The sequence below is a fragment of the Protopterus annectens genome, chromosome 6.part0, assembly GCF_019279795.1.
Source record: "Protopterus annectens isolate FY-2018-M chromosome 6.part0, PAN1.0, whole genome shotgun sequence".
Lineage (NCBI taxonomy): Eukaryota > Metazoa > Chordata > Ceratodontiformes > Protopteridae > Protopterus > Protopterus annectens.
The window spans coordinates 438,883,138-438,908,003 of NC_056737.1; the positions used below are offsets into that span (position 1 = coordinate 438,883,138).

General features: G+C 42.6%; 1 protein-coding gene across 2 annotated transcripts in view; it reads left to right on the forward strand.

The window, feature by feature from the left end:
- Positions 1 to 17,378, forward strand: part of BAHD1 (bromo adjacent homology domain containing 1) — a 790,414-nt gene extending 773,036 nt beyond the window's left edge. For both annotated transcript variants that reach the window (XM_044074179.1, XM_044074177.1), the window contains exon 8: positions 12,862 to 17,378. In XM_044074179.1, the coding sequence (XP_043930114.1) occupies positions 12,862 to 13,051 (190 nt within the window). In that variant the 3' untranslated portion in view covers positions 13,052 to 17,378. The remainder of the gene's footprint in view (positions 1 to 12,861) is intronic.
- Positions 17,379 to 24,866: the final 7,488 nt, after the last annotated feature.

Sequence of the window (24,866 nt, forward strand, 5' to 3'; positions counted from 1 at the left end):
ATATCCTGGAGAGATCCTAAGTGATTGCAGATAAAGCTGAGCAGGGCCGTATTATGGCCACATAAGTGGTCCCTCAATCAAGTAGTAGCAAAAGAAAATTTCCAGAAGTGGGGCCAGCCTTGCTGCAACCTTTTTGCTTCACTCACCAATGCCAAATACAGCCACTGCTTTGCCTTAATCACTCTAGAGGGGCAGTCACTGAGAGATGCACTTATTCACGATCAGCCTGCAGGACTTCTATATGCTTTCCCTCCAATTCCTCTGATTACCAAACTACTACAGAAAGCAAGTCTGTTGGAAACCACAGTAGTCCTCATTGCACCCTATTGACTTCGTCAAATCTGTTTTCCCTTTCTACAGCCTCATCTCTGGGGAAAAAACATGGTTTCTGGACCAATTCAAGATTAATTGATGCATCCATCGGCAACGGCTCATCCCAGCCTTTACAACCTCAAGTTGACAGCTTGGCTGCTCCAGTTCCTTTGATTGCAAGGTTTCCCCATCTGTCATCTCTGGTAAAGCATATTCTGCTGTCTTCCCATAAAACTTCCACAAGTAAGATAGCCATCCGTAAACTCTACAACAGAAGTAAGAAACTGTTGCAGAAAAAAATGAAGTCACATGACTGGAAAACCTCCCTTATCAGTTTCAACAAAAAGATAAGATCCTTTATCGAATTCTCTAGAGCCAGCTGTGAAAGCAGAATTGCGGCTTTCACCAAAAACAACCACAAAGCCTTCTATAGCTATATCAAAAACTTCAAAGGCAATACCCAGATTTGCTCCGAGTTATTGCACAATGGCACCTCCTATACTGAGCCGACAGATTCAGTGCCAACCTTACCCCCCCCCCCAAGGGCCCTATCACAATACAAAGTTGATTTGACCTCCAGGAGTAGGACTTCTTTTGGTTGAGCCACCCAGGAAATGTCCTTCTGTTCCCATGTTGCAGTATTCATCACATATGGGTTTACTCCTGTTATCCAAACGTCCGGCCAGTATACAAAAGATTTCAATATGGTGTGCGGGATGTCTGACGTGGCCAGTAGAATGTGGGCCATAAAAATGACGTCTGCATGCACCAGCTCTCAGAACTGTAAGCCCCAGCTGGAACCAGTCCTAGCAAGGTTAATACCAGCCCTGTGCAATCCAGAAAAGGAAATGCTGCATAGCAGTAGAGGTAATTGGGTGGGAGGGAATACTGCAACATGTCCTTGTATTCCCTTGTTGCAGTATTCATCACATATGGGTGACTGCCAAAGCTCGCTGTGAAGCAGGGGAAGGTGGCCTAGTAGCGTTTCTCCAGGAATCCATAGAGGATAGCCCTGGCAAGCCCAGCTCTCGCACTAGAGATGTGGTCTAACTTGTAGTGTTTGGTGAAGGTGTACACTGAAGACCAAGTGGCTGCTTCCAGTATAGTGGAGGTATCCAAACCCCTGAAGAAGCCATTGTCCTGGTGGAGTGTGCTTTGACAGTACCTTGTAGGGATGTCCCATGGTGTTTGTAGCAAAGGGTGATAGCTTTGGAAATCCATGTTGAGAGAGTTTGTTTAGTTACTGCCTTCCCTAGGGTGGAAGGAGATAAGCAGTTGCTCAGCTTGTCTGATGGATTGGTTTTCTTCAGATAATATCCGAGTTGTTTGTGCACATCCAGGGAATGGAGTACTCTGTCACTGTCTCCCTGTGGATTAGGAAAAGAAGGTTGGTAGGTGGATGCCCCGATTTAGGGAGAGGTCATTCACCTCCTTAGGCATGAAGAAGGGGTTAGTTCTAAGAGTAACCCTATCAGTGTAGAATACTAAGAAGGGTGGAAAAGCCATGAGGGCTTGCAACTTTGACTGGAGTCAAGGCCACGAGGAGGACAGTCTTCCATGTGCAGTGTTTTAGGGAAGCGTTATGTGATGACTCGAATGGAGGAAGCATGCGCTTCTCTAAAACATAGTTGAGGTCCCATTGGGGGGGGGGGGGTTCCTGGGTGGTCTGAGTTGAAGGACCCCTTTATGGAATAATTTAGCTGGTAGCCTGGGAAGCTAGGGGGGATCTAGAGGCAGACATGCTGAAATGGCAGACAAGTGGGCTTTAATGGATGAGAAGGCCAACCCTGTCTGCAGTAGTTCACATAGGCAAGACAGTACTAGAGGGGTCTAGCTTTCCAGCTGGTCCAACTGCCTTTTGAGACACCGTATTGAAAATTTCTTCCAGTATGATAGATTTCCTTGTATTTGGTTTCCTGGCCTCCTGCAGGACAGTGAACATGTCCTCATTGTAAAGGTGTCTGAAAGGGATCAGAATCCTATCACCCACAGGGTGAGGTGCAGCGATTGCCACTGTGGGTATATTTGTGATCCCTTGTGCTGTGTGAGAAGGTCCACTGCGGGTGGTAACTTGTGGTGATCGCCCTTGAATAGCTATAAGGGGCGGGGGAGCCAATGCTGTCTTGGCCAGTAGGGAATCATCAGCATGATTTTTGGTCTTTCCTGCTGGATCTTCAGCAGTATATTCTGAACAAGTGGAAGGGGGGAAATGCATTGAGAAACATCCCCTTCCAGGAGATTGAGAAGGCATCTGCTGCCATAGCCTGATGATGTGGAAGTCTGGTGAAGGACGGAAGTTACCTGTTGATGGAGGAGGTAAACAGGTCTGTTTGAGGTGTACCCTACCGGTGGACCAAGTCCAGGAAGACATCCCTGTGAAGCATCCATTTGTGATCGTTTGCCATGGATCTGCTGAGGGAGTCTGCCTGAGAATTCTGTTGTGAAGAAATGTAAACTGCCTGTAAGATTACCCTGGGAGGTGGCCAGTTCCCAGGCCAGTAGAGCCAGTCTGAAAAGCAAATAAGATTTCACCCCCCCCCCCTGCTTGTTGAGATACCACAGCACTGTGGTACTGTCTGTAAAGATTTTTAGTGGTCCTTGTTTTAGGTTGGTTTGAAAGGCTTGCAGGGCCAGTAGTATTGCCCTCATCACTTGGATATTGATGTGTTCTTTCCTGTGTGGTGCTGGCCACACTCCTTGCCCTCTGAAATGCCGCAGGGTTGCTCCCCAGCCCAAGTCTGAGGCATCTGTGCATGATCTGTTTGGGTTGAGCTAGTTGAAGGGAAAGACCTGGGTTGAGGTTCACCTGCTTCAACCACCAGTGGACTTCTTGTTTGAGGCAGGGCAGGAGAGGTACCCTGTACTTGAGGGGCAGGAGAAGTACCCTGTACTTGAGGAGGTGGGAGTGTTGGATCCAAATTGACCTGAAGTACCATTGCAATTTCCTCATATGGAGTCTTGCTAATGGTAGCATGGGGGATAGTGGCTTCCATGTAGTTCAGGAGCCTGAGATACTGCCTTGTGCTTAATTCTAATGTCTTGAGGACTAGAAGTAGGTATTGTGTCAAGCTTTCCACCTTGGGGGGGGGGGTAGGCTTTCATAACGTCTGTCCGAATCCTGCACTCCCAGCCGATGTCTTGAGTAAGTTCCAGATGGGATTTTGAGAAGTTGACTTGAAATCCCAGGGACTGTAGGAGAGTAATGGCAACTTGTAAGTGTTGCCGGAGGGCCTGTTTGCTTTCTGCCTGAATGAGCAAGTTGTCCAGGTAAGGGAATATTTGGATTCCTTTAGTCCTGCAGAAGGCAACAACTGGAGCCAGACATTTGGTGAAGACTCTGGGTGCAGTGGAAAGCCCAAAGGGGCAAGGCAGAGAATTGAAAGTCAGAGGAATCCATAGAAAACCTCAGGTATTTCCTGAAACGGGGCCTTACAGGGATGTGAATGCAGGCATCCTTGATATCCAAGGTGGCCATGAACCCTTGGGGGAGGAGGAGCAGAAAGGGAGTTAAGGTCAGCATCCTGAAGGTTGGGACCTGAAGGAAGAAGTTGAGTAGTGAGATGTCCAGAGTTGGCCTCCAGGGACCATTTTTCTTGGAATCAGGAAAATTCTGGAGTAGAAGCCTCTTCATTTTGCAGACAGTGGGACTCCTTGAATGGTGCCCCGAACTATCAGGTTGTCTAATACTGGCTGCAACAGGAGGAGCTGTTCTTTTGGTGGCTGTGGGATACCCTTTCTCTTTGGAGGCATAAACCAGGTCATAAAATACCCATTCTCTATTATAGAGAGGATCCATTTGTTTGAGGTGATAAGTGTCCACACCTGGAGACAGAGAGGCACTCCAAGAGAGGGATATTGAGAAAAGGAGGAGTTTTTAACTTTGGTAGGTAGTCTGATACTACTACCTGCCCTGTCTTGAAAGGGAGGCCTCTGGTAGAAGAGGTGGGGCCTCTGGTAGGAGTGGGTTGCTTCCTAGAAGCATTCCTAGACTCTGTGGAAGCAGCAGGGCGAGAGTGCTTTCTAATAAATTGTGTTTTAGCTGGGTAATTTGTCTGGAATTTTGGAATAGAAGAAGCCAGCAGGTGTTTTAAATCCTGCATCTCTCTCTCCCCTTTTGCTGCAACATGGAAGAGATGGACATCTATGGTTATGGTAAAATTTTACACAACTTTTCTTTGTTGCTTGGGACGAGGTTCCATCAGTGAGAATAAAGGCAAGATTGACAACAACACATAAAGAAGTTGTGTTCTTCCCGTAACATTCCATGTGTGCTGTCCATCCTTTATTCTCACAACCTACTCTCCAAACCTCCTTCCAGAACTCCTGGAAGACAGAGTGGACATTGGTTTCTGGAATCTCCATAGCTCAGAGATACTGACATTGTCCTGGAAATAGACCATAGTTGGTGTATTCATTATTTTGCCTTCTTGGTGGGCAAGCAAGATCTGAGGTAGTTGGGGAACTGCATTATGAGTAGGAGACCCACAAGCTCTGCTTAAGACTTTGAGCTAGTGGAAAGGCTGAGATGGATCCGACCCATCAGTGAGAATAAAGGTCGAGATGGACAACCCACATGGAATGTTATGGTAAGAACATAACTTCCTTTTTTTTTCCATCAGTAAAGAATGGATTTGTTAGACTATAACAAACTGTTCACAAGTGTTACCCCTTAAAATGTTAGGTTGCTTTACTGGCTTTAGCACAGCACTACTTAAAACAGCAAGCAGCCCACCTACCTGGGATAAGTCACAGCCCTTAAGGCTAAATAACACACCTGATACACTTGTAATAGGTGACTCTATCGTCAGGCACACTGACGTCCCACTCACCAGGCTGAACAAGGAGAAGGTCATGGTGAGTTGCCTGTCGGGCGCTAGGATCCGCCACATAACACAAGCACTCAGGTCACTCCAAGGCAAGTACAAATATGACTCAGTCATTGTCCATGCTGGTGTGAATGACCTGAGACGTACCTCCCTGGACTACATGAAAAGAGACATAGAGGAGCTCTCTGAGCATGTGGCCCAGGCCGGTATGACCCTGACCTTGAGTAGCATCTTACCCTCACCAAGAATGATGCCACAATATGAAGACAAGATGATCAATTTCAACAATTGGCTTAATTATTGGTGTCATTCAAAGGGGATCCAATGCCTTTCAGCCTGGGATGACATGCTCGACAAGCCACAATGCTTCGCTAGGGACGGCTTGCACCTGTCACCCCTGGGCTTTTGGATATTGGCAAAGGCTCTTGCTACCCCCATAGTGCCTTTTTAGGCAAGGCTCAAAAGACAAACCCACCTCCATAGGTATCACAAGGGATAAGAAACTAAGAGTAATGCTACTCAACGCCAGAAGTCTAAACCTCAAGATGCACGTTTCGAAGCTCTCCTTAGCATGGAGAAAATCGATATCTGTGCAGTAACAGAAAGCTGGTTCAAGGCTCCCGAGAGCACCCCAGCACTACCAGGTTATACCTCATACCATGCTTTTCGCCCCAAAACTTGGACCGACCCACAAAAGGAGGGGGAGTATCAATATTCGTCAAAGATACCCACACCTCCAGGTTGGTGGCACAGCACGAAGCATCAGAGACTATCCATGTGCAACTAACAGTGGGTAAAACTGCCTTCCAGTTTATAGCCTGCTACAGACCACCCTCCCTAACCCAGGAACCCCACTCGGCCTTCATGAGAACACTGGAAAATATGAAGGTCTCTCCAAACACCATTATATTGGGCGACTTCAACTACCCAAACATAGACTGGGAGCATTACTCTAGCTCCAACACCCTAGCCCAAAGGTTCCTAGAATTTATAAACTCAAATGCTATGGAACAACTTGTTACTACTCCCACAAGAGGGGAAAACATACTGGACCTGATCATCACCAACATGGGGAGTCTATGCTCCAGACCAGAAGTGTATCCCTCACTGGTAAGATCAGACCATAAACTAATCTCACTCGATGTTCACATCCCGACACCACCCCCTACCCAGAAAACCACAGTGAAAAACTTCTCTAAAGCAAATTTCACACTCCTCAAAACTGAGGTGGAATCCTTCAAAGCCCCCGGGCCTGTGGAAAATACGGCCCAGACCGCAGAATCCTTTATAAACGCATTCTATGAACACCTTCAGGAATGCATGGATCATGCGATCCAAAATAAAACCAAGACCCAATCCTCCAAAGGCAGACGTCCTGTCTGGTGGACCCCAGCCATAAACAAGCTATACAATAGGAGGAGGAAGCTACTAAATGATAGAGCAAAATTCCAAAAAGGGAAGGCATCTCTGATCAGTATTAGCAAAAAACTATGGGCACTCATAAAATCGTCTAAGGCCAGCTTCGAGAGAAAAATTGCACAGGACACTAAGGATAATCACAAGGCTTTTTTTAGTTATGTTAGGAACTTGGGTGGTAATTCCCAGATATGCTCAGAATTAGTCCAAAATGGCAAAAAATACACCGAACCCACAGACATTGCGAACATCCTAGCTGACAGGTTCAGCGCAAACTTCTCCCCCCCCCCCCCTTCCCCACCAAAAGGGCAAATATCTATTCCAGCAGAGTGCTGCCCCCCTGACATCTCGGATGCTCAGGTAAGAGCCGCCCTCTCCAAAGCAAAAAACACAGCATCAATGGGACCAGACGGTGTCCCGGACTGCGTCCTACATGAACTCCAAGAAGAGCTAAACCCAAACATAAAACTACTGTTCAATCTCAGCCTTACTGCAGGATATGTACCCAAAGAGTGGCGTACAGCAACTGTGGTCCCTCTCCATAAAGGTGGTGCCTCAATGGATCCTGGAAACTATCGCCCCATAAGCCTGACTAGCTTGGTCTGAAAAGCTATGGAAAGGATAATCATGGACCTCATAAATAAAGATATTGGGGACCTACAGACACTGGATCCTACTCAGTTCGGCTTTGTTAAGGGCAGATCCTGCCTCTTAAAACTGGTTGATTTCTTTGAAACCGTCATCAAGGCCATTGACGAGGGGAAGGTGGTCCACACAGCCTACCTGGACCTCGCAAAAGCCTTCGATACAATACCCCACTCGGGCATTATAGATAAGCTCACCAGCTTAAATATAAACCCCTATGTCACTAGATGGGTTGCAAACTGGCTCAAGGACAGAACCCACATGGTTAGAATTGCTGGAGCCGACTCCAAACCATTTACAAGTGGCGTCCCACAAGGCTCAGTCCTGGGACCTCTCTTGTTCAGTATATATTTCTCGGAGGTACAGGCCAACACGGAAGGACTGTGGCTGACCAAGTTCGCAGATGACTGCAAACTGGGTGCCATAATTGACTCTCCAGCCGACACAAGCATCCTCCAAAAGGGCCTCATAGAAACAGACAACTGGTGCCAGAGCCATGGCCTCAAGCTAAACGCCAAAAAGTGTATAGTCATCCCCTTTGGCAAAAACAAAGTGCCCAAAAATTACCACATAGGTGGTAATCCATTAAGTACAGAAGAAGTAATTAGGGACCTGGGGACCCAAGTTGATAGCAATCTCTCATTTGACAACCACATGGCCAAAGTGGTTAGAAAAACATTTTATATAGCCCACCTAATCATGAAGGGATTCACATCTAGATCAGGGGAGGTCATCGTGCCTCTTTACTCATCCCTCATCAGGCCCATAATTGAGTACAATGCCCCTTTTGGGATGTACCTTACCAGACACCTGTAGCAACTGGAAAGACCCCAAAAGTACCTCACCAAGAGGATCAAAGGGCTCAAACAGATGCCATATGCTGCCCGGTTAAAGAAACTCCAGCTCTACTCAGTGGCATACCGCCTGTTCAGAGGCGATCTGTGCCTGACGTATAAAGCCATGTCCAACCCGGAATTAATGGACATGCTGCACCTCAGAAAATCCAAATCCTATCGAGCTTACACGCTCGAGAGACTTGAACCTCAGCACTGAAATAAATAGGACATGTTGGAGGGACAGATTCATAACCCAGAGGCTCCCTTCACTCTGGAATAAAATCCCAGTCCAGGTTGGGCAGAGTCCCTCATTGACTCTCTTCAAGAGGAATCTTGATGAGTGGATGGGAGATCGTAGGTTTACCCCGGGTATGACTTCTGTGTCACTGTTAGACAGAGGCACAGTATACTAACCTCAAAAAAAGGGCATAGCAAAATTAATTTAAAATGGGTGGCGAAAGCCAAACACATGCTGGCTAGGCTTATAAATGCCCTAGGGCAGATAGCCTAGTATGAACCTATAATGGAAAGGTTTATTTTATTGTATTTTTTTGTGCCTGCTTCCAAATAGGAATCTCCTGTAATTCTGGATGGCGCAGTGGTGTCTCCTCACAGCAAGAGGTTCTCTGGTAAGAATTCTCGGCTGGAGTGCCTTCTGTGCAGAGTTTGCATGTCCTGCCTGTGTTTGTGTGAGTTTCCTCCTGGTGCTCCAGTTTCCTCCCACATTATAAAGACATGGTTCTGGAGCATTTCTCCCCAGGCCTCCGCTGAAAGTTGGCTTGGTTCCAAGTTGGACTCTCCTGATCAACAAATGTTAAGTAAATAAATTCTGTTAAAGGCTAACCCTGCAAAAGGGTAGTTTGCTGCTGTTCTAAAATAAATGGCTAATACAAAAATATTCCTTTAAGTTAGTTCACATACCTTTGAAGCGAAGTTTAGTGAAATGTGACATACTGTAATGCTATACAAGAAATACAATCAGCAGAATAAATCCCCAGTGATATGCTTAAATATGTAGTTTGTATCTTGCTTACTACAGCCTCTGCTGAGCTACATTTCTGACTAGAAACTGTCCCAACACACCTAGATAAGAAATAAAGTGAAACTTGTCCAAAAGTTGCAGAAAATATTCTAAAACTAAGCCAACATGGGAATGGAGAAAGGTGATTTTGCCAATATGGGTGACCACAACTAGGGGGACAGAAAGTAGGCAAGAGGGGACTGGAATTTACTGGGGAAAACTGGCAAAGTAGCAAAAATATTGGGAACAAAAAAACTAGAGAGGGAAAGGTAATATTGTGGAATGAGGTCAAGAAAACATTTAGACTGCAGGTTAGAGACCACCTTTCGAGGCAGGCTGTTTGAAGGTCTTTTAGGCTCAGAGTATGGATTTCAGAACATTTAGTGCAACGAGCTGGCAGATTTTAAAAACTCCCTACAGAGTAGTCTGGGAGAAATATTGGGGGTCCAAATAACTAACTTAAGTGATTATATTGAGCTGGGACACAAGTTGAATTGCATAGACAAATTTAAGGCCTTATTAAGTTTAATTCTATTGGTTGCCAAGAAAGCAATTACTAGAAAATGGAAATCAAACTCTAAGCCAACTGTATTTGCAGTAACGAATATTGTGAGAGAGAGAGAGAGAAAAGAATAGGAAATTAGATTTTTAGAAAAAGGAAAGAGCACATTACATAGAAAAAATGAAATTTGTGGGAAGAAATCATGCACAATAATATGATGGATTCATGAACAGCTTTCACTAAGTGTACACTGTTCTGAGTGACTAGACAGCACAAGCAGAACTCCCACGTTCTTCCTACTAATTTTCTTGCAGCCTTAAATATTGAGGGGGATTCATAAAGGTTACTAAAAAATGTGGACTTACCAAGTACACTCAGTAAAGTTTTTTGGCATGAGTACCCAACACAAAAAACGTGTTTGGGTCGGATGTTCTTGAGTGCAGATCATTTACACTTGGGGTAGGCCCAGTGTTCAGGATGAGGCATGTTGTTTAAGGAAAGACAGGTATGCTGGACTAAATGAAAGTTGGTGTAAAGGAAGAAAACATGTATGCAAAGTATAATGTATGGAAATGAAAAAAATGTTATTATGATCTTTTTTTTTTGTATTACTGTTTGTGTGCATGTCTTAAGTAATAATTTAAGTCTGTGATGCTAGAACTTCAGCACAGCTGCTGCAAAAGGAAATGGTCCATCCAGTTTGTATGGCTTTCTATCCTGATTAACAAGTGACTCAAGTACTTCTGGATGCTGGTTGCTAGTGTATGATCCTGGACTGTTTTGGGCGGAGGATGCCATTCCTTAGATCACTGCTGCAGTAAACCATATTGCTGTGTTATCTCACCAAGTAATCTGGACATCTGGATGAGGTACCAAAGGCAGAAACTTCCATACAGCCATACGACTGACATGTGACCTAAGCCCATGGGTGTAAGGGTACATAAGCAGTCGCTTTTAGTAGATAAGAAAAAAGATTATTTGACTGACTTCTTAAAAGAAAAGGGTGTGTCCTTTTGTGTGCATGCCCTAATTCACGTATGCACTTTCTCTTGTGCAAGTTATGTATTTACAAATTTGTCTACATTGCCATCTTTCAGCTGTAGAGAGTCCTAGAGCAGTAATATTTCTAGGTTTTGGTTTGGCATTTTACTTGCTTAATAGAAAAGAGTCATATGTGATCATTAAAACAGGTGGTTGGAGTTGATTGTATCTCCAATAACTTTGTTTATGGGAGTCATGCTTTTTTTTGCCATTTCCTTTCTGCAGAAGGCTATATTGCTTATATCTAGGGCATTCCTATTAGATCATGCATCTGCTTTTGCTGTAATTGTGCTCTCATCCTGTCAAGTAGGTTTCTGATTCTAAAGAATATAGCTTTTATTTTAGTTGTGTCAGTGGAGATATTAAATATAATAAACTTGTATTTCTGTTTACTGTATACTGAGCAGCTATCCAGTTATTTCCTGAGTTCATGCCATCTGTCCCTGCCATCTGATGATACAGTTTGGGAAGGTACTGCTGGTATGAGTGTTTTGTGTAATTTCCAGCACATTTCAATGCATAGTGACAAAAAATGCATTAGACTTGATCAGACATAAGTAAATGCAGTAATATTCAGCTGTACAGTAAATGATAATTAGTATTCAAATTGTGCATCTAATTGGGTACCCATTCAGAGTGTCCATTGTAAATTTAAGAATATCTCAGTATAAAGAGCTACATCTGCTGAAGTCTTCTTGAGAGGCCAGCTCTGTATTGGAATATACTATTTTACTGCAGCAAGAAAATATTTTGTTTTCATGGGAAAGGAAAAAATATATAAGGAATACCAGGGACGTTCTGCAAAAGTCTGTACAGTTGACACTATTATTGGCAACATAATTGATCATACTGCCCATAAACTATGCCTCTCAGCTGCCCAGACTTTTGCAGAATGTCTCTGATTTTCCTCACATTTTTTCCCTGTTCCACAAAATTGTTTTGATTTTTCTAATAAATTAAGTCTTTTCTCAATCTGTAATGTTCACCATTGAGTTTCATACTTTGTACAGTTCTGAAAATGCTAGAACCTATTAAAGTACCTTTACATTTTTAAATGATTTGTTATACTTAGTTTACATTATTGGGTGGGGCACATTCTGCCCTTTATCCCCCTATTGCATTTGGCTTTATCCAGAATTGTTTAAAAAAGAACCAAGAAGTAAGCCTTCAATATTTCTTTAAAAAAATCAAAAAAGGGGAGAGAGAGAGAGAGAGAGAGAGAGAGAGAGAGACCACACTCTAACTTGCCTGTCTTGCAATGCACTGATATACTGTGCATGTGTACATAAGTAGATGCCATGTGCAGAATTTCAGTATGCAGTGCAGGACGCAGAGGAACACTGAAGTGCTGTTATACAATAAAATCATTTAAGAAAGGTAAGCAGTTTCTTTCTTAAATAATCATATAATACAATGGCAATAAACCTTGACTTTGACCATAGGTTTATCGGGATTTACACATGCTTGGCTTTGTGTAATGAAATGGGCTTTGCCCTTGTGATCACACCACTCCAGCCCTGGGTAAATCTTGTTGTACTCAAACACGGTCGTGGATTATCGATAAAGGAAAATGTTAAAAAAAAAAAAAAAAAAGGGGCAAAATAGAACTGGGTAAGGTTCCTAGTAAAATGTATACCAGCAAGTATGCAGTTTGGTGATGCATTTAACGCTGTAATAGAGTTGTCAGTGGAATTATCGGTTTTAGGGAGAAAACTGGGGGTATGTAAATTACCTTAGTGATAATTCAATAGTAAATAGTGGTTTTATGTGAATGGATTAGTGGTGGAATATAAACAGAAAAAAATGCACAAGCTCTTTAACAGGTGAAAGCAGTAGTTTGTAAATCTTCCAGATGTTCGTATTTTAACAAATAAATAAGCTTTATATCTCTGAAACTGGAGTGGTGAGTGCATTCTTACTTCACGGATTCCCAGTGACAGTGATGCTCCCCTCAGCTTGATGTTCTAAAATGTGTCCTTGCTGGTATGTGCCAGTGAAAGCCATTCTGTTAAAAAAATATATATATATATATATATATATATAAAATATAAAGACACAAACACACTGGTCTGTTAGAGAATTTGTTGGTACTTATACCAAATCACAGTTGTAGTAATTGCTGTATTGAGCATGTCTTCATTTACTTCATTTAAAAGTACTTGAGAACTGCATAGTCTTGTAAATTTGAGAGTTGTGTTCTTGTAGAGATTTAGTGGTCTAACATGTTGTTGGAAGCCTAAGAGTATTTTTTGTAATTTGCAGATTTTGTGCCTTGGTAAAATGTCACGCAGAAGGGATACCAAGCAGAGCACTGGCACTGGTGCCACCTTCCGAAGAGTATTCCACCCCCCTGCATCGAAGAGTTCCAGAAGACACAGATCCTGAGCTGGTGTTTCTTTGCCGACATGTCTACGATTTCAGACACGGACGCATCTTGAAGAATCCACAGTAACTGACTGACTCTGGATTACTTGGCTTGTCTCCCAGCGGCTGACTTTTGGAGTGCGGGAGCTTCAGGAGCGGGCTGACAGCACGCATTCAGGGAGAACCTTCCGGCACCTGACAGCCAGTATATTAGCACTGTTTTGGGACAACTGGGAGCTTATTGCTCCCCTGTCACCCCCCTGCTGTAATGACTATAAGAAAAGTTAATTAAATACTGAAGAATCTGCAACAGCACATAGAACAGTACTTTGATGTACCAAACAAATATTTAAGAAAAAAAAGTTGAACAAGCCAGTAAGCTGGGTTGCTGAACCGTTTATCTTGAGTGTGCTTGGAGAACTGCAGGCATTGTTTGCAGGCTTTTTTTTATAAGCAGGGTTTCCATTTGTCCTCTTCAAGGCAGCACATTTCTCACTGAGGGTGCTAAATCTACCCTCCCCCCAAAAAAAAGGAACACAAAAAAAATGGAATGTTTTTTGGTAGTACTTGCACTGAAGTCTTATTATCCATTCGAGGTGGGAGGGAAATTCTTTTCATGAGCTAGAAGCCATGCAGAATTGTACCTTGCTCTGCTTTGGCTTTCTGACTACACACCACTCCAAGTCTGGGGATTATCAGGGGTGAGTCTTAGTTATGCCTTTTGAGGCCATGAGAGAATGTATGGGTTCTCCTCATTATTAAGTTTTGGTCAATTGCTCAAGAAAGACTAGAGTAGAGGGCTAACAGCTGCAAGTATGGATGCTTTTACCACAGCTTGGTATTATGTGACACCGATATGTTAAGTCTGATTCAGTGGAGGAAGGGTATGACAAAGTAAAAAAAAAAAAAATTATAGTTGGTACCATCGCCCCTTTCATGAAGTTTTAGACATCTGCCGGAGATAAGTTATAAAACCAATACACACACACACACTTGTAGTAATAACTGTATAGCAACACAGGGTCTATTGGCACTTTATATTGGACAAGTGTTCAGATTGCCGCCACCTTGTTACAGCAGATGCATTCCATTTCCTTCCAGCCATCTGTTTATACATTTTCATTACATGTACGCTACACATTTTTAATCTTGTGTATTTGAGTAGCGGTATTGCGTAGTGAGGAAAGAAGAGTGCTATGTTTATAATCAGAAGAACTAGGCCCAATTCCCCACAACCTTAAATTCCTTGTTACAGACCAAAGTAACATTTTTCCCCAAGAGGAGTTTTATCCAGCTAATTTACCCGATTACCAAAGACGAAATAATTATGTACATGTGTATGATAGTCCATACCAAAGCCATATTTTTGCAGTGAGTTCTTTCTTCTCCACTGTTTCAGAGCTACAAGGAATGCATCTAGAGGAGCAACATGTGTCTTGCTCAGGGGGTTCTCATCTAGTACCTGAAATGGAGGTTGAACTTGGAATTCACTTTCTCACTTTTGCCCTCATGATATCTTGTCATGACATTAAACTGCTTTCTTTTAAATTTCATTAACAGTTCGCTTCTTACAGCCAGTACTTAACCCCATCTCATAACCTAGTAGAGGAAGTTATGAACTTGCACAGTGATATAATATTTTGCTGTCGTTATTCATTCCGAGGGATAATCTTTCTTTGTAGAAAGGGTTTTTACTGTGTACTCCAGCATTCATGGGGAATCACATCCACGTTAATATGCTAGTATGAGTCCCCTGTCCAGGACCACGCCAACCGGATTTCAACAAGAACTGATGGTCTTTGAAGGGAAACCCAAAACCATCTTGACTATCTGTATTAAGACATTTTTTGTTTCTTATTCTAGCACTAGATAATGCTTAGTTCCATGATATGTTCAGATAGACCCTTAGCCCTGTCCTTTCCTTTGACAGAACACTTTAAATTTGGTTTGCTTAATAACAAGACTCTTATTTTGTTGTTCATTTATGTTGCACAGCCTTGAGGCTCTAGATCCATCCCATTTCTTGCTGTTAGACCATTCCTCCACAGTCATGCCTTGATCCAGAATTCTTCACATGTATTCCCTTTGCTGAATTTTGCTTTCTTTTGTTGGTCCCACTGTCTGAATGGATTTGCACTTTTGGGGAGAAACTGTGACTGGAGAAGACTGGGTCCATGACCGAAGAGACTTTGGAGGGTGTGGTAGAAACTCCATACTTGACTGCGTGAGTTCTGGTGGTGGGAAGGAGAGCACCAGGTAGTTTTACCTTTTATTTTGTTTCCCTTCAGTGGTTAAAAGCACACGGAAAAGTGGGGTGTGTGTGATGCAGGCTTCCTTATATTGTCCACCACTAGAGGCCACAATAAGAAAAATGCTTGCTGTCCAGGTGGATGGTTAAAACAGCCCTTCATTTTGCACTTACTGGTTACCAAGACTTCATGGTGGAAGTATTTGTCCATGCTGTCATGTCAGTTACCTGCAACCATCATCAAGTATGTACTTGCGTTGGGACCTTCTAGGTATCTAAATCACATTCCTCATTTCGTAAGAAAAGTGTTTGGATAATTTCAGTAGTATATGTTACATGAACTTTCACTTCAGCATTCTTTTTCAGGAGCATGATGGTACTTCAGCAGTCCATCACAGAAGTTCATTGAACTTGTGCTCTGTGTGACAACTCGCCCTTCTTTGCATGAGAAGTGCTCTGCTTGGTTTTTGTATGTCATGCAGTCGAGTGTATTGTGATCTTGGCAGCTACTGTTTTAATTTACTGATGAGTGTTTTGTACATGGAGACTCACCCCTCCCCAGGTCATAGAAACACCCTCATTTAGACAAAAAAAAAAAATCACATTGTTAAATGTTATGATTATTTTTTTTAATCCAGCACTAGACTACCACTGCAGCCAAGCATGTTCATGACAACGGTTCCTGGTCCACCAGTTGATTTTTATTTTTTCCTTTTATTTCCTAGAACTGACCAATGGGAAGGATTGCTTCATCAGAAAAAAAATGCTACCTGATTAGCGCAGATACCTTGCCTTTTGCCTTATTTGTATAGAGCTAGAGGATTGTAGTTTACTTATTGTAACAATGAAGTTTAAAATGAAAACCGAAAAACCAAAGGACTGTATAACAGAATCCATTACATCGAAAAAAGGAAACCGAAGCAGAAAATTGAGTCCACTGTTAGATTGCACTAGAACCAACACTGCTAGATATTGTCGAATTCTTAGTTTTCTGTCACTAACCTGAACAAAAATCTGCATTTTCAGTTTTTAATGTTTGAGGAAGTCTGCATAGATATATTTTTGAAGGATTGAAAAGTATATATGTGTATGTGTATATATATAAAATTATAGGCATTATTTAAACTTTAACTTCCCCACCTGATTTAATTAATTAAATTAGCACTTCAAAGTGGGCAGGAAGTTTTTATGAATTGGCAGGCATATGGAAGGTCACTTGCTTTCAGAAGTAAAATTGTCCCTGAAATGAGCCATATTTAACTGTACCAGAGTAAAACATCCATGTGAAAAATCTGTTTTGAACTGTTTTCCATTTATAGAAACCATCTGACCAATTTTCTTTAAGGAACCAGATGTTTTTGTTTGATATTATTCAGTGAGAGTTTATAGTTCCAGGGGTTTCTCACCACATCTGTCAATATGGTCTTCCTGTATACTCTGTCAGTACTGCTGCTCACTTTACTCTGAGAATATGAAAATAGGCATGCTTGCATCAAAGTTGTGTGTTGGTCAGTAAGTAATCTCACTTCCAGCCAGAAAGGTCTGATGCCAGTTTTTGCAGCACCTTTCATCATAGCAGTGGAATGAGAAGCTTGCATCCTGCATGAATATAAGATGGCACAGGTAAAACGGACCTGTATAGTACTGTGAAGGATGTACCGGATTCAGCTGGTGTCATTAGGATAAGGTTATTAGTATGCATACCAGAGGGCAATATTTTGTGTAGCAAAGGAAAAGTTGCAGGAAAATGGTTAAAAATTACCTACTGAATATTGTCTAATACAGATTAAAAGGTACATTTAGTAATTTTATTTTATCCTTCAACATGTTAATTATGAATCGTGTGAAGTATGAATGTCCTTTTGAAGAACAAACCTGCACGTTTCTATCATGCTGGTAGTTGTAACGCATTCCCTGCTCACTTTATTTTGCATTCAGGGGAGGATTTGTGTTTGATAGTGGTGACAGTTGGATTGTGATCAGTCAGTGTTTTATCCTTCAAAACTGAAATCTGGTGGCATTATTTTGCCTTGTTGATGTAACACTACATAGAAATCATGTAAATCAAGCTGAAATTATCAAAAACTAAGCACTCCATTGAATTCACAAAATAGTGTGTTTTGGGAGGGCAAGCCCCCTCCCTGCACCTTGAACTATATACTACGTATGTGTGTGTGTGTGTGTATATATATATATATATATATATATATATATATATATATATATATGTGTGTGTGTGTTTGTGTGTAACTGCATAATAATGGGAAAAAGGACCAATGCCCTTACCCCACTGAACCAGTGTTTGAAAACAAGCTATGCACCATACCTTTGCAGTGAAAATAAACATTATGAAGCTATGCATTCTTTTACACTGACGTGCAAATCCGGTATTCTGTTTTGAAATAATTTTTCCAGCAAACTGCAAATTGATGAAATGCAGATCAACTGAATGCATATCTGTTAATCTGGTATAGACAGGTGCAGCATACTTCCCAACCTTTTAGAGCAAGAAATCTGGACAAAACCACAAATGGTGGACAAAGGCCCAAAAATAGGTACACTTTTTAAATATTGATGTTACAAACTTAGAAAGTTGATAGAATAAAAGGATTTGCTTTAGCAAGAATTTTCTGAAGAATATGAAGTCTGTAAGATGTCTGCCATTATTTTCTGAGTTAAGTCCTCAATTATTTGCCTGAAAACTACAAATTTTAGGAGAAACTGACCTTTTTTTTCCATATTTGTGTTGATAAGACCACATTAGTTCGTCACGGTCTTGATTTAGTGTACCTTCACTCACTGTTTGTAACCAGTGGATGACCGCCCTACAGAAAGTAGATGGCACTTCACCAGATTTGCTGGTGTCTGTCCACCCACTCCCCGGGCCATGTGATCCATCCAGCTATCTGCACCTCTCTTTGAAACTGCAGATTACTTTATTTGACCAACATCCTAGGTGACCTTGAAATCAGTATTAAATGTCACCATTAAAGGTATAGGTAACAGGAGTTTGTGACATGGCTACAGCAGTAAGACAAAATGCTGTTTATTGTCCTAGGAGCTTAGGTCTCGCGTTTAACTTGAAGCTTCCACAGTCATGATACTAACATAAGGTAAACCCTATCCCAGCCCCAGTGTTAACTTAGGCTCATTGGCAGCTGCAGGGTGTATATTTTCCCCTTTGCTGTTGCACAAGAAAGGGATGGCTTCTTGATGGATTCTGCAGCTATCTGTGGATGACTATTTGTGCTCTTTTCCTACAGAAGCAAATTGAAGAAAAGTTATGTCTTCCACCTCAGAAGCTGGATAGCAGACATCCTAAATCATTTATTCATGTTACTTCAGATAAACATTTTTGGCAGAAGCCAGCTGTCCTCTGGCTGATTTTTAGTTGTGTAGCTTGCATATTACCATCCCGGTGTTCATGACAGATATCTTTTGAATAGGATTTTTTTTTTCCAGTGAACCAGTGACTTGGGTTTTGACTTGTGCTTCTCAAGGCAAACTAGAGTGATTATGACCAACTTGGATTTCATTCCATTCAGCCCCATTTTTTTTGCCTCAGCTACCTCTTTAAAGCATCTTTTTTGAGACCCCCCCCCTCCCCCATATCTTAAATGAATGTGTGCACTATGTGGGGCATGTAGTTCCTAAATTTGTAAGGACAACAGGAGAGTTCTTTGGTTTCAGATGTGAGATTTCTTTAAGTACATGACAGCTTGAATAGCACTTTTAAAATGTGTAGTGCATTTCTTTTTGCAGTGTTTTGGTATCCACTTTTTTCCTATAGGGTAATAGGCTAACTGCTTTGTGGGCCATTTTAAGCCTAGCCAGTTACCCCATGTGAAAATCAAATCCTGTATCTTGTGCTTGTCAGGTAAATACCATAAACGGTCCATGGCTTCTGCCCACATCCTCTCAGCACTTATCACATGGATGTTCATTGCAGACTCTGAGTCAGAAAGTTGAAAATGCATACATTGTAGATCCTGCTGTCCTCACTCACAAAAGGTGATGAACATCTGCTGCAAGGATATCTACCAACATAATCCCATTCACAGTGATCATTGGAAGGTCTGACAATTTGTATCAGGAAATGAATGAGATCCATTTACCTTTGTACCATCTGACCTCTCTACTGCCACGAGGGTATTCACCACATGCTTAGCACTGGTGTTTGCCCTTCTGGAAATAAGGGGGATTCACAATTGTCCTTACTTGAGCGATTGCCTGATATGTACTTCCTCAGAAGAAAACTTTGAGGTTTGAGGAATATACGATCCTGTGCCGTAACCCACCTCAGAATCTCTCTAATCATTCAAAATTGAGTTTGACCTCAGCCTCTCCCCAGATCTTTCTGGAGGCAGTAATGAAAACCAGAGTAATTGGGCTGTACTTGTCCCAGGGGAAAAGCCACTGTCTGCATCAGTTCATCACTTGGCATTGCCTAGCAAATGCACCTGACTGCAAGAATCTTAGACACCCTGGGGTTCATGTCAGCCTGTTTTAGTAGCTCCCTTACCCAGGTTGCACTTAAAGAAAATCCAGTTTGTACCTAAACACTTGTGGGAATAGCACCATCACCCACTGGGGCAGGTGCTTTCCCCCTCATCTCAGCAGTTTACTAGGCATCTCTTTGGTGGGGACAGCAGGTCAAGGTCTTTTCTGAGATTCTTTTATTGTTCTGAAGTCTGCTCAGTCTATAATCACAGATACGTTAGAATGTGCCTTTGGAGCACAAACAGAGAGGCAAAGGTTAGAGTTCTCCAACAAGATCACAACAAAAAATGTGAAAAGGATTATGACCTAGGTATATGCACTGCAGATTTTCTGATCGTTGCTATATCAAAGCGCACCAAGTTTAATAACAGGCAGTACCTTATTTACATGGTATGTTTGCAAGGCAGGGACGCCCATTCCTACTTATTATTCAGCTTGGTCATTTTTGCATAAGTCTGACTCTGTGCAGGATCTATATCTTCAAGTCATTTACACACACACTTTCACTCTGTCTCTGCCAGTAATGTATTGGTGACTACTGGAGCAGGTCCTTTTTGAGCCTGCATGTCTAGGAAGTAGACTGTTTTCCTGTCAGTTATGCATAAATGAGCTCTAAATTTGAAATTGCTCACCCCTCAAGATGGCCATTAAGTGGGGAAGTTCTGCTGCAGGTACCCTTGTAGGAAACACTACGCAGTGAGTACATTCTACATTTCCTGGAATGAGAATTTTCTCTTGTACGTTCCCTCCCATTCCGCTACTCCCAGTTGCCCTTCTTGGTAGCAAGAAGGGAAAGAGTAAGGGTCATGATAGTAAACCCCCTAATGACTTAAGACAGCTGTGGTTCTCTCAGCTGGTCTAAGTGAACACAGGAAAAACCCAGGCCCTCTTTGTTTGCTGCACATTACTAACACAAGTGAGGCAACTTAACACAGCCCGAATTCAAGATCCTCAGACTGGCCACCATTAATTGCTGGTCATTCATGCCTTGGAAAGAGCCTAAGAGGTCATGATTTTGGCAGCCTCAGTTGGGATAAAAGTGAGGGTACTTGGCACAGCCAGAATTCAAGAGCCTCAGACTGGCCACTATTAATTGCTGGTCATTCCTGTCTTGCAAAGGGCCTAGGAGGTTATGATTTTGGCAGCCTCAGTTAGGATGCATTGGAGAGCCTAGGCCCAGTCCCCTATTCTGATTCTAGGCTTGATGGCCACCATGACCTTCCTGGTTCAATTTGGATGCCAGAAGTTGTGGGTCTTGCACTGGACTGATGTTAGTAGTGGCTGCAGACTGACCGCACACATACAGCCCTTCTAGTGTCAGTCACCTGATGTTGGGCCCTGGAGTAGTGGGCAACTTCAGCAAGGCTCCTAGCGGGCTTTCCATTCCTGCAGCCAAACATGTTATAGGTTTTAACAACAGATGCTCCACTGGTTGGGTAGCGTGTGCTCTTTGGCTGTCAAAAGGTGCAAGGATTGTTTTTCTTCCTTCCTGCAGAGAGAACACAGAATCTGCCATTTGGAGTGAAAAACAATCTTCTTAGCTGTGACAGTCCTGAAGACAAAGCTGCTTTTTGAACCTCCCTTCATCTGGTTAGACAACCCATCCTTCATGTGACATCTAAATAAGCAAAGGGTCTCACTAAAGATCATCCTGAAAGGATATGATACTTTTCTGACAGTGAGCCACTACAAAAGGATCACATTACACCTTAAGTGCTCATTGCCAGCCTACGTTTTGTGTGTGTCATTTGCATTCAGAAGGATTGAACAATTTTTTGTCTTCACTGGGCGAGGGAGTGGTTCGGAGTGGTCAAACGCACACTATCCAAGTAGATTACCAACTGCTTCATCTGTTGCCATCAGGAAATGAACCATCCATTGGAAAATGAATCTGTACAAGGGCAGTCCCTAAGGGATATCTGTGCTTCTGTTGGGTTGCTCTAAGAATACTTTTATTGCAGACATCTGCATATGGCCCACATAGTGTTTGGTGCACACATGCACCAAGCATTTTCTTGACAATGTACCCATGTAGCTGACTTCTTTTGTTATGTCCGATCTTGGTGCTTGAACTGTTCACCAGCTTTTTCCACACAGTTGGATTTACAGCTTGGCAATCCCTCTAATGTTAGGATCCATCATGGTGGTTCCTGTATATTAGCTGTTAAAGACATGTTCTCATTGTATCAAATTATCTGCAAATGTACCCTCCCTACTGAGACACAAAGTCCTCTCATTATTCTCCTTGGATGTTGGTGACTCTTCCCCCTTCCTGTGTGTTGGTGACTCCTATGCCTTCCAGCCTTGGCTGTTGGAATTCCCTTGAAGTCAAGCAACTATATACTTATATGTCACTTTTTAGGATTAGGTCAAGTATTCACTATTATTTCTTGAATGTGTGCTTGGTAGTGATGAACCCTACTGTTTTAGGGGCCTAGACACATATGTAATTATTGCATCTTGTAATACCATTCACTGCTATCAAGTGTCGGATCTTTTGAGAAAAGTGCTTGATGTGCATCTTCAACTGGAATTTGTCATTTAAAACAGTGTAGAAAAAGTTGTACTCACCATAACATTCCATGTTTGTTGTCTATGCTGGTTGGGTTCAGAACCGAGCATATGTTCCGACTAGGCCACATACTAAAGCTTTCACTGGCTCGAGGCTACAACCTATCCCAAGATGCCCTACCGACTGTTACCCAGATCTCGTTTTAGAAACTAATCACTAGACTATGCCAACCAATACAATAACTGTAACTGATGCTCTGCCCATAATTTGAAAGTCATGAAGGGAATCAAGCAATTTACAGCCAATTTTAGCAATTTCCTCTCGATCCTCCAGGAAGGAGGGGTGGGACGCAAGAATGAAGGCGAGATCATGGATAAACAAACATGGAATGTTTATAGTGAGTGCATAACTTCTTTGTTATGTTGTCCTATCTTGCCTTCATTCTTGCTAGTTGAGACAGTGTCCCCAGCACCTTCTTTCTTGCGTGGCTCAATGGAATAAACTCTTCAGAACTGTGGAACCAAAGGATGCTGTGTTCCGGGAGGCCATATCTACTTTATAATGAGTAGTAAATGTATGAGGGTTAACCCATGTAGCTTGCAGCACAAATTGAATCCAAAGGGAGTCTAGCTTGAAACCCAGTGGAAGTGGACATAGCTCTAGTTGAATGCTCTCTAATTTTCCCTGGCAGCTGTTTATCCTGAGAATTATTGACATAAGTGATGGTGCCTTTTGAAACTGAAGTACGTTTTCTATTTTCTGAAAATGAAACAAACAATTGGTCAGATTTTCTAAATTCCTTGGTCCTATGTAAGTAACAGCGTAGCTGTCTATGTACGTCCAATTGGTGAAACTTGTATTCTGCCTCATTGCCATGATTAGGGAAAAATATGGGTAACTTGATAGACTGATTTAAATTGGCCTCAGAACAAACTTTTGTCAGAAAAGAAGGATTTGTTCTGAGAGAAACTCTGTCATTGTGGAAAATCAGATAGGGAGGACGGATAGACAGAGCTTGCAGTTCTGAAACCCTCCTAGCGGAGGTAATGGCTGTTAAGAAGATTGTCTTCCAAGATAAGAACTTCAGTGAACAAGAGGAGGCTGGTTCGAAAGGAGGAAGAGTTAAGGATGATAACACCAAATTGAGGTCCCAAGGAGGAGGTGGTTCTCTTAAGGGAGGTCTTAAAAGGAATGTACCCCTGAATAAAGGCTTTGCATCTTCTATGGGACATTATATTGGAGCCCATGTCTCCTACGTGGTAGTTAGATATGGCGGCCAGTTGTACCATGGCTGCCGCTGCACGTTGATTTAACGTGTCTATTAAAAGTTCCAGGATCGCAGATATAGGGGCTGTAAAGGGGTCTATATGGTTGTTGTCAGCCCAAGAAGAAAACCTCTTCCATTTGCTTGCATAAAGTTTCCTAGTTGTATTCTTGTGTGACAAAACCAGAATGTGTCATACTGCCGCGGATAATTTTGGAAGCCTGGCTAAGACTGTGAGTGGAGTAACCACGCTGTCGGCTTGGGGCTTTGAAGAGTGGGGTGGAGCATTCCTGACTGATGAGTCAGAAGATCCGGCACTGGGTCCAGGATCCAAGGCTCCTCCTTTAGATGAGGCCATAGAAAAGAGAACCCTATCTGATGAGGCCAGTAAGGAGCAATGAGAATTAGCCTGCAACTCAACGATTTGGCTTTCTGGAGAACCTTGGGAATTAATGGAAACGGGGGGTGGAAAGCATATAGAAGTCCCAGGGGCCAGTCATGAGTAAGTGCATCCCTTGGTGACTCCCCCAGAGGGAGGAATTAGGGCAAAGTAGTTGCTGCATTTGGAGTTGATGGGCATGGCATAGAGGTTGCAGCAAGGCTGGCCCCACTTGCGAAAAATTTGGTTCGCAATTTCCTGATTCAGGGACCACTAGTGAAGCGTAAGAATTGCCCTGCTTAATCTGTCTGCTGTTGCATTGGATTTCCCTGGAATGTGCATTGCAGTCAGAAAACGTTGAGAAGAAATTGCCCATTGCCATACTCTGAGCCTCACGACAGAGTGGGTAGGGTCTGGTTCTCCCTTGTTTGTTGCTGTACCACACCACAGACATATATTGTCTGTTTGTATTGCAATAGTACCTATTGGAAGAGAACTCTGGAATTCTTACAACGCCAGAAGCACCGCCCTCATCTCTAGGACATGTACAAGTCGTATTCGTGTTCTTGCCAAATCCCTTGAACAGTCTGCCCCAGATAATGCCCCCCCACCCTATCTGGGAAGTGTCCGTGGTCACTGTAGCTACAGGGTAGGGGAATACAAGTAGTCTGCCTATCGTTACCCGAGTGGACTGAAGCCACCATTGTAGGTCCCTCTTGGAGGTGTTCATAATGAGAATCTTGTGTGACATGGGCAACTCCTGCATGGACCACTGAGTGAAAAGTAACCAATGTAGTAATCTCGTGTAGGCGCACCAGTGAGACTAGTGTTACTGCAGCTGCCATTTGAACCCAGAACCTTGAGGACAAATTTTGTTTGCAATTTTTTTATTCATGAGCAATATTGACACCTGATGGCGAAGCGTTTGAACTCTTTCGTGAGGCAGTTTTGCCACCATGTCTTTTGTTTGTCTGCCCCTATTAAGGTAATATGCTGTGAT